Here is a 9,537-nt window from a genome sequence, read left to right on the forward strand (position 1 = left end):
AGGTGCACAGGCCACAAAGAGCAGGGCTGCAGCCGAGCAGGTGCAGCAAAGCCTTGCGAGAGGGCTGCCCTTGGAGCAGGACTGAAGCTCCAGCCCCCTTGCCTGCAGCGGCCTTTCCCCGCCCCACCAAAGCTCACCCACTGCCGAGAGCAGATTTCACAGCCACCAAGGAAAGACCCACAGTGTCAGACGCAGTCGTTTGCGGACGGGGCTTTACTGAAGAGAAGGAAGCGTTGGTGTTAACAGCCTGGCTGGCCGGCACTGGCCCTCGGCATGCTGGAGGAGGCTCTTGCTGGACATCTCTCTCGGAAGCCTCTGTGCCCAAGAGGTTCTCCTGGCACTCGCCGATGCGGACTAGGTCTGCTGCCCAGAGCTGAGGAGTTGAATACAAAGCTCTGTAGCCTTGTGTGCACAGAGAGGTGCAGAGCACCACTGCAAGTCTAGTCAGGACACATGGGGTGGGATCTGCTTCTGTCCGGAGAGGCAATGCAATCCCAGCCTGCAGCTCTCCATGCCACGAGGGCTGTCGGGAGGAGACCCTCTTTGCCCAGGGGCTGCGGGCAGTCAAAGGAAGGGCAGGCACTGCCGGGCAGGGGGAAAACACCGGGCATGTTTGGAGATCCTTACCTGAGGGACTCCTCCTCACCACCACGGCAATGGGCTCTTCCCTCTACCTTCTCGAGGAGGCGGGTCGCTGCTCCTCGCAAAGCCCACTGGGTCCTTGGGGAAAGGCTCCTAGCACGGCAAGGACAAAGTCTCACATCTCAACCGAGACTCTCCTGCCTCTCCTCTCTCCCAGTCGCCCCCACCCACACAGTCCCATTCAACCCCACAGCCCCCTCAGTGCCGGCTGTGCTTGGGGCTGCAGAGAGGCACCTGGCATCGGGGACTGACCCCTGCCATTCCCAGGGCATGAGAAAGGAGGGGATGCTGTCCGTGCCCAGCCCCATGGCGCTGGGACTTGCTTCCCTCACCCACAGCTGGGCCACCAGCCCCCAGCTGGCCCAGGTCTGGCCTCAAGCTGGCCCACACTCACCTTTTCAGAGGTGAGGGCTCCGAAAGGCAAAGACTCAGCTTGTCCTCTGGGCTCTCATCCTCCACAGAGGGCTCTTTTCGGCCCTCTCCCCACCACTCCGGAGTGCTGCGAATGCAGGAGCCCTGCACAGAGAGAGGGGTGAGCACAGGAGATGCCACTGGGCAGCAGGGAAGGCGCCTCGAGCTGGTACGGCCCCACACAGGACAGTCAGCCCCCATGCTCCTAGGGCTTAGGGACCTTCCCACCTTGGCTCCCCGGCAGGAGAGGAATGCCCTTTTCCTAAGTGTTTTTCACTGCCTGCTGTACCTGGGCCTGCCATTGCTCTTGCTCTTCTTTCCAGGCCTTCGGGGCTGCCACTTTTGCCCTCGCCTTCTGCTGGAACTTCTTGCGCAAGGAGTCCCACAGCTTGCCTCCTTCCTCCTCCGTGCATGTGCGGGGCTGCGCCTGCAGGGACACAGCAATGCAGCAGCCAGCAGCGTTAGTCTCCCTGGCGGAGGGCTGGGGTGGGTTGAGCTCTCCCCCTCCCTCCTGCCCCTTCTTTTCAGCCTCTCCATCAGCCCCGCTTTGCTCGCAGCCCTCACAGACCCACTGCAGAGCCTTTCTGCAATGAGCCCTGAGCCAAGCGACCATGGGGCTGAAAGCAACCCAGCTGCTTGCTATCCCAGACAAGCCTGGCACTGCCGTCGTCATTGCAAACACCACTACATCAAGTCTGTGGGTGTTTCTGGAGATGACACAAGTGAAGGCTGCCTCTCGAGAAAGCCTCGGGAGAAGTGCTTCAGCCGTCAGCTAAGCACACGCTAAGGGGTCTTGTAAGACGTCACATGCGTATAACTATGCTTTTCTACAGGTGGATACGACACAGTACCCCCAGGAGCCCATGCCACGTACCGGTCCTGCCCTCCTCTTCTCTGGCCTAGCAGGGGGTGTAGGTTGGGGTCCAGCTTCCCGCAGTTGGTGGCTGCTGCATGCCCCTTGCCCCGACCGATGCCACTGCAGCACTGCCAGCTCGCTACAGACACACAGGAGGAGGAGGTGGTGTGAGCACAGGGAGAGCGCTCTGCAGCGGGGGCTCCCAAGCTGGGTGCCTGCCGTGGCCGCAGAAGGTGGCTCTGCCGAGAGTCCGGTGCCAGGAAAGCGCCTCTCTCCCCCGGTGCTGTGGGGAGCGGGAGGAAGGGCACTGCGGGAGAGGAAGCACTGCCCGTGTCCGGAGAGATTTACCACTGGAGCTTGTCCTGCAGATCCAGCTGGTCGTCCCTCTGCCCCCTGCTCTTGCGGGCGACCTGCCCCAGGATGCACGTCACCACCTCCTGCAGGGCCTGGTGTGTCCATGGGGAAAGGCTCCTGCACCAGCAAGGACAAAGTCTCTCTGACCCTGCAGCTGTGACCCTCCTGCCTCTTCCCACCCCCAGCCCCACACATACGTGGCCCCATTCCACAGCCCCTTCGAGGCAGGAGGACTTTAAAGCACCTGCTTTGGCCCCTGCCATCAGCCTCTCACCCAGCTCATGCCCACGGCTGGAGAAATCCCCAGGCGCTCTGTGCGGCCCCATGGCTCAGGGCTTGGCTTCCTTGACCCACCACCGGTGCCTCACCACCACCCCACTGCCCCAGGCCTTGGCTGGAGCTGGTGCACTCTTACCGCTTAGGGGGGACAGTGTCTTCCTCTTCTTCGGCCCCAGCTTCTTCTCTGGCTTCTTCCCACTCCTTCATCATCCTCTCCAGGAGGTCGGGGCTGGACTCTCCCGACTCCATGCTAGTCGGGAGGCTGACTGATGACTGCTTGGAGGAACCAGATTCCTGCACAGGAAGAGACTCTCATACAACAGCCCTGCCCCCAGACGGTGCTGCTTCCCAGCATGCAGACCCCCAGACCACTTCTGGCAGGGACCCTAGCAGGACGGGCAAAGCCAGGAGAAGGACCTCAGAAAGCCCTTGCGGTGATGCCTGAGTGTCACCAGGGTTTCACGGCAACTCCCCGTTCCCCCCTCTTGCTCAGGAGAGGCAGCAGCCACCCGCCCAGCTCTGCTGCAGCAACGCTGCTATGAGGGCTTCGGTGCTAGAGGTACCTTGCAATCTCAGCCCCCCCGCAGGAGAAAGTGCTCTTTTTCTGCAGGAATTCAAAGTACCTGGCTGCCCTGGGACTCCTTTTCCCTCTTGGCCTTCCCTGTGGGCGCCACCTTTTCCCTCTTAGCCTTCCGTTTGGTTGCTGGTGATGTTTGCCGTTTGCTTTTTTTCTCTTCTGCCAGCTTCTTTTTCTCTTTCTTCAAGTATTTCTGGACGTGTTCTGGAAGCTTCTCCTTCCTATTGGAGTGTTTATTCTGCAGGGAGACCAAAAGGCAACAGCAGGCAGCATTAGTCTGCCCTGCAGAGGGCTGACCTGTTTTCATTCCTACCCTCCCTTCTGCCCCTTCTCCTCTGCCTTTCTCTCCACGCTGCTTTGCTCCCAGGTTCCTGCAGGCTCCACCAAAAGAGCCCGTCTCTAATGACCAGGCAGCTAAGCGACCGCCAGGCTTAAAACCACCTGGCCCCTGGCTATCCCAGACAAGCCTTGCAGTCAGTTGCCGACAGAAACATCCACAAGGTCTTCAGGTGTGTTTCATGAGGCCAATGGAAGTGAAAAGTACATTCTCAAAGGACAGAGTAACCCGCCTCTCTTCAAGTAAGCACCAAAGCAACTAGTCAGCGGCCCCGTGAACACACAGTGTCGAATCTTGTGAGAATCGGCGTGCACGGAGCAACGCTTCTCTACAGTCCCCTACGACACGCTCACTGCAGCAGCCTGTGTCAGGTACCTTTTCTCTCCTCTCAATAGCTCTGGCAATGAAGTCTACTTCGACCAGAGGAATTAGTTTCTCTTTCTCCATCTTTGCCTTCAAGGAGCTCCCCTGGATGGCCGGTAGCTGCCTGCAAAGACACAACAGGGTGCGTTGGCAGGAGGGCAGGAGGAGTTGGTTCTGCATCTTGTGCTTCCAAGTGGTGCCCCTGCTTCTGCAGCAGAATGCGCTCTGCTTGCCTCCTTCTGATCAAGTGCACAGAGACAGAGAAGACCCCAAGCTGTCAGACTCGGATGTGCCCAACAGCCCCCCGAAAACACAGGATGCCCAGGTCTAGGCCCTCTCTTGCTGCAGCAACGAGAGCAACAGGGGCCTATGCCCGGAGATACCGCTACACCCTCCGGGTCAGGGCACTGAAGTGTGCCTGCTCAGTGGTCCGAAATACAGAGTGCTCACGGGCTCTACAAGCAGGTTGGGCGCTGGGGACGCAGTGTCAAAAGGAGGAGGACGCGACCCCATGCAAAAAGCAATCCCGCCACTCAGCTCTCTTTGGCTTTTCTCTTTTGCAGGCCATAAGGCAGGCGTTAGCATAGAGGAGGCTTCTGGTTAATCAGAGGAATCCTCTGCAGTAACTAACGGCAGAACAGTGTCCTCAGCCAAGAGAAAGGTCGGGGTCATTTCAATGTGAAGGAAAGCCAAAAAGACCTTCTGCTCCTGCAAGGAGCATTTGCAGTTAGTTACTCAGCAGATCTGCACAGCAGGAGCAAAGAAAGAAATGATGCTGCCAGCAGAGTCTCCCAAGAAGCTACGAGACGCTTGCCATCCACTAAGAAACCATTGGTTAGTGGGACATGGGATAACAGCACTTTGAGTTCATCTAGCCTCTGTGTCCAGGAGAAACATCTTGCTCCCACAGAGACGAGAGCACGGGGTCACCCTGATCCAGTCATGCAAGTGTCTCACCTGGCACAAGGCTCACTCCTCTCATCTTTCTGACGCTGCTCTGACTTCCCAGTCATTGCAGGTAACCGCTCTGGAGAAAGCCTTGCTCGACGAAGGAGACGCTTCTCGGCAAGATCCTCTAGAAAGAGGAAACGAGACGATTCTTCAACACAGCATCTTGGTGGTGTTCTGGGAACTGGGTGCCTATCGTGTCCCAGTTCCAACAAGAGTGACGGGCAGGCCTGCTCAAGCTGTGGTAACCCCGATGAAGGGGGTCCTTTTCATCCCTTTGGATGAAAGCCATGTTTCCTGGGAGGTCTTAGGCCTTTTCCGACCCTGTTTTTTTTCTCCAGCTCCTCCTGCCTACAGTGCATCATTATTCCCTGGGGAAAACTCTTTGGACGGCTTTGTCTCATCCATGTGCTGAAATGGGGGGCTCCCTGGGAGATGCTGGTGGTCTCCAAGAGTCATGGTCCCTTACCTTTCTTTCCACTGCCATCACCTTTTCCCCAGCGCTGCTCTGGGGCAGCCTTCGCATGTCCTGGCAGGTCTGCTTTTCCTGTTGCCATTTTAGGCACGGTCTCAAGCATGTACCTGGAAAGTGGAAGAAGGCAGCAGGCTGAAGAAAGGACACCGCATTGTTTCCCAAGGCAGCCCATCCCAGAGGACCATAGTGGCAACTCCGGTGCCTGGAGGGGCAGGCCAGGCCCCGTCAGCCTCTGCCAGTGTTTTTCCATCCTTCCCGTGAGAATGGTTGTCCTCCCACAAAACCCCCTTGCTGCTTCTGGGGAAAATGATTCCTCTCTTACACATAGTGCACATGGAGACCAGCCTAATCTCTAGTGCTCTGATGATCCAACACCCTTTGGAATTCTGATCTTGTCCTCCAAGTTTCTTGGAGAGCCTCGCAGATTAATGCCTTTGCAGCTCTAAGGAGTCCCCTCCCTCCCCTCAGTCGTCCATGGCACTGTACAGCAATGCTGGCACGAGACAGAGCTCTGCGGAACCCCACCAGCTGCAAGCTCCTGCTTGGACAAGAAACCACCCCTCTACCCCTTGGCCCCAGGCAGAAGGCAGTCTCACGCACAGGAAAGAAGAAGAGCAGGAGAAACCTGGTGCAAAATGTTGCCTAACTGCCTCTCTAGGTCCACAGTAGGACGGAGGCATAAAGCAGTGTCGCTCTCCCATGTTCCTCCAAAGGAAGTCAAACTGAACAGGAGCAAGCAGGGAGTTCCCTGCCAACAAGGCCTCCGAAACACTCACTCGGTGCCATCCCGAGTACGGTTCCCAGCGCCTGGCAAGGCAGCCCTCCCAAGCGTGGGCTGAGAAGCTGCTCGCTTGCTCAGCCAAGGGCTGCAGGAGCAAACGTACCCTGGGAGGACGATAACACGTCCAGAAGAGGTCTGGGCAGCAGTAGTGTCATGGTGTGAGATGACCGAGTGCCTCATCTCTGGCATCTGCAACGAGGACAGAGACAGATGATGGGAAATGGGGATGCTGGGAAGGGCTGGCTCCTCAGTCCACCTTAGACCAATGCAAGCAAAGAGCCAGAGCTGCCTAAGGGCTCTGGCCTCAGCAAGCCTTGCTCTGCCTGTGCCTCTGCTCCCTGCCCCGAGAGCGGGCCACCATCAGCGCTGGCCTTTGGTCACAAAGCGAGGCCCCTCTGCGGGTACCTCTCGCAAAGCCAGACCGTTGCACGCAAGGGAAGTGCTCTACAGAGAGCCTGCTGCACTGTAGGCCACGAGGAGCCCAGGTGGCTGAACGAGGCATGGCAGACCAGCAGAAAGCAGCCCCCCAGCCCCCAGAACGCATGGCAGAAGAACCAGGGGTGGTGCTGGGAAAAGGAACAGCCTACCTCGAGAACAGCTTGCAACGCCGTGTCAGTCCCATTCAGCCTTTTCAAAAAGTCTCTGTAAAATCTCATTTTGACGTCTCGTCCCTGGATGATCAGCATGCCTACGTCCCCCCAAACGAGGGCGACGTTCTTCCTGTTCTCTAGGCAGGCACGGAAAAGACGCATGGTCCTTTCCATGCAAAGCTGCACCGTGCCCTCAGAGACAGCGTTGTCAGAGGCTATCTGAGCATACGGCAGTTGCTCAAAATAGTGGCGACCTGAAAAACAAGAGAAGAGGCACCCATGAACTTGCAGAGCTGCTAAGCAGGCTACAGCCAAAAGTCTGCAGCTTCCAGGCCCTCAGGCAATACATTGCTACTGAGCTGTCTCGCTGGTGCAGCACCTCTGAGGAGAAGCTGGGGTCGTCCCTTCCTGTTAGGAGTGGAAATCGAGGTGTGGAGCGCACAGCTCTGGTTTCTCTGATACAGGAAGGGAAAGAAAGAGTCCTAGGCTCTTGGCGGGAAGACAAGTCATGACTGCAGGACAAGGAGGGGAGATAGGCGTCAGGCCTCACAGCAAGCTGGAGGGTGCCAGGCCACTGGAGCCGTGCCCACATTTGGTGCTCTCTTTGTCATTAGAGAGAAACACACCCCAAACACAGACCCAAGCTCTTGGTGCCCCCCAGGGTCCTACGACACCTGCTGCAATGGCAGCAGCGACTACAAAGCACAGGCATCGTGGTCACGGGGTTTTGGAACAAACCGTCTTTCCACCCTGGGTTTCCCCCACTTTTCCCCCTCGCAAAGCGGCTGTGAGAGCTGGGAAGAGCCCTGGCATTTGCCTGCACGAGGTCTAGCACAGCAGAAAGAGGGAGCGAGACTTGAAAGACCATGTAACGAGAAGACACAGCACCAAGAAAACTGGAAGGAAACCTCTTGTTGAAGTAGGTCAAAGAGAGTGTGCTGTTCTGCTCTATTGTCCTCTGGTCATTGCTTAAAATGAAAAGGTAGGCAGGGTCCTTTTCAGAGCAGGCTGGTTTTGTGGAGCTGAGGCTGGTCTCAGGACTGCGGCGGGAGTTTGGTGCTCCACTCAGTCACCTCTGGACACCAGAGCACACCTCCCCACTCTGCTCAAGGGCAAGCGCCGCTTTCCGTCTCTCTGCTTACCAGGAACGTCTATGCAACTGTATCGGAGGTCATGATCCTGCGCAATAGCCTTTGCAAGATGAAACACGGGTCTCTCCACAACCACCAGATCCTTCTCCGTGCTGGCTATTCGCTCTCTGACAACTGTGAATGTCCCAAGTCCAGGAATGCAGACAGCCTGAAACAGATGAGATGGAGGATCAGAAGAAGTCTTGGCGGGACAGACGGATGGCTTGTCAGAGAATGGTGATGGTGCTCAGTGCCCTGCCTGAGGTACAGAAGAGCAAGATGGGCTCTTTGGAAACCTCTGGAGAAGAGAACCAGGGTCTGTGCTTTTCCCCCTCACTCCCCTTCACCCATGAAGAACCAGATGGTTCAGGAAAAGCTGACAAACAGCCTTTGGCTCAGTAAGGTAAGAGGCAGGGGGGGTCCCCCACTTGGAATAAAGCCTGAAGTGTCCCAGGCTTCCAAGTTTTGTCATGCAGCTCTGACTGTGGGGACTCCAGAAGCCCAGAAAAAGTCCAGCCCTTGTTCTGACACTAGGCCTGGAGCGTATTGTACATCTGAATGGACAGAGGAGCTGGTCCGTGCATTGCAGTGTCGTGCTGGGGCACTGTTCCTGCTTTCAAAGGAGGGCAAGAACAATTGCAGTCCATGGCAAAGGGCTGTCAGGGCTTCATCAACCTTCATCAGGATGAGGGGAGGAGAAGGAGGTAAGTCCCACCTGGTGGAGAGCCAGCCGTTGGCTGAGGTACCATGATGCACTGGCCCAAATGTTCGCCAACTCTGGAAAAACAAGGGAAAGACATGTCATGCTCGGAGGCAGCAACCTCAGAACCATTCAGCCTGCTCCTGCCCAAGGACCGATGCATTTCTAACACAAGAATTTCAGATGGTCTCTCTAGATCCTGGCAAGAACCAAAGGACACCTCAGCCTGCCTCCAAGATGGCTCCTTTCCTTGCAGGTGCAGCTCTCCAGGGTGTGACCCACTCCCACGCGAAACCGGCAGTGGATTGCCACGCCAGCAAGGGCACGGTGCTGTGCTCCAGGGAAGTCTCGGAGGCTCAGGGCAGGCCCTGGTGGCTCCCCAGCAGGGGCCCCCGTCCCCCCGCCCCACCCGCCCAGGCCCTGCCAGGGGGGCTCCGCAGTGGGCAGGGGCTTCAGGGAGCTGCCCCCACCTCACTCTCTCCTGTGTCGCAGCTCCCAACACACCAACTCCACACGGCCCACGAGCACCTTCAGCTCTTCCACTCAGACCTGAGCTCAGGCTGGGCAATGCCCACCGCCAGGCAAGGAGCAGCCCTTTGGGGCCAGGGCTTTCTGCCTGGGTTGCCCCAGGAAGGCACGGGCCTCATCAGGAAGAGAACCAGGAGCCCTGGCTCCCAAACCAGCCCCTGAGCCCTTAGGGATGGTCAAGCAGGTCCCGCCTTGCAGTCAGCAGTCCTGAGCAGCCACCCCCACAGCCCTCAGCGTTTCCATGCCTGCTTTCAGAGATGTCCTCAACGCGACAACACGCAGGAAATTGGGTCTGAAGGCCTTACCAGAATTCTTGAGCTTCTGAGTTGTTGGAGACAAGTGAGGCCGCAAGAAGAGGTCTTTGGCCATCTTCGTTCTACCCTTGCTCCAGGTCAACTACTGCAGCAGGTGGCTGGCCGATGGCTCTCTTGCTTCCTGCAAAAAGCCTCCCCCTCCTCTCTGCTCTCCTCCTCTTCCTCCTCTGCCCTTCACCACCCCCAGTGCTGTTGTGCCGCCTGCCTCTGCCTTCTCCTCCTCACTGCAGAGCAGCTCCTCCGGAGCAGAGC

General features: G+C 57.7%; 1 protein-coding gene across 1 annotated transcript; it reads right to left on the reverse strand.

The window, feature by feature from the left end:
- Nucleotides 1-238: 238 nt before the first annotated feature.
- Nucleotides 239-8,575, reverse strand: LOC148054969 (uncharacterized). The gene is made up of 15 exons (XM_087763233.1): nt 8,459-8,575; nt 7,756-7,912; nt 6,611-6,867; nt 6,019-6,212; nt 5,237-5,349; nt 4,777-4,894; nt 3,832-3,943; nt 3,166-3,357; nt 2,679-2,836; nt 2,258-2,380; nt 1,928-2,048; nt 1,343-1,480; nt 1,037-1,158; nt 628-735; nt 239-373 (listed from the first exon to the last, which is right to left on the reverse strand). The coding sequence occupies exons 1-15, from the start codon at nt 8,573-8,575 to the stop codon at nt 355-357; spliced, it is 2,049 nt and encodes a 682-aa protein (XP_087619359.1). The 3' UTR covers nt 239-354.
- Nucleotides 8,576-9,537: the final 962 nt, after the last annotated feature.

The sequence above is a fragment of the Nipponia nippon genome, unplaced genomic scaffold, assembly GCF_047370975.1.
Source record: "Nipponia nippon isolate SJK-2023a ecotype South Korea unplaced genomic scaffold, ASM4737097v1 scaffold_28, whole genome shotgun sequence".
Lineage (NCBI taxonomy): Eukaryota > Metazoa > Chordata > Aves > Pelecaniformes > Threskiornithidae > Nipponia > Nipponia nippon.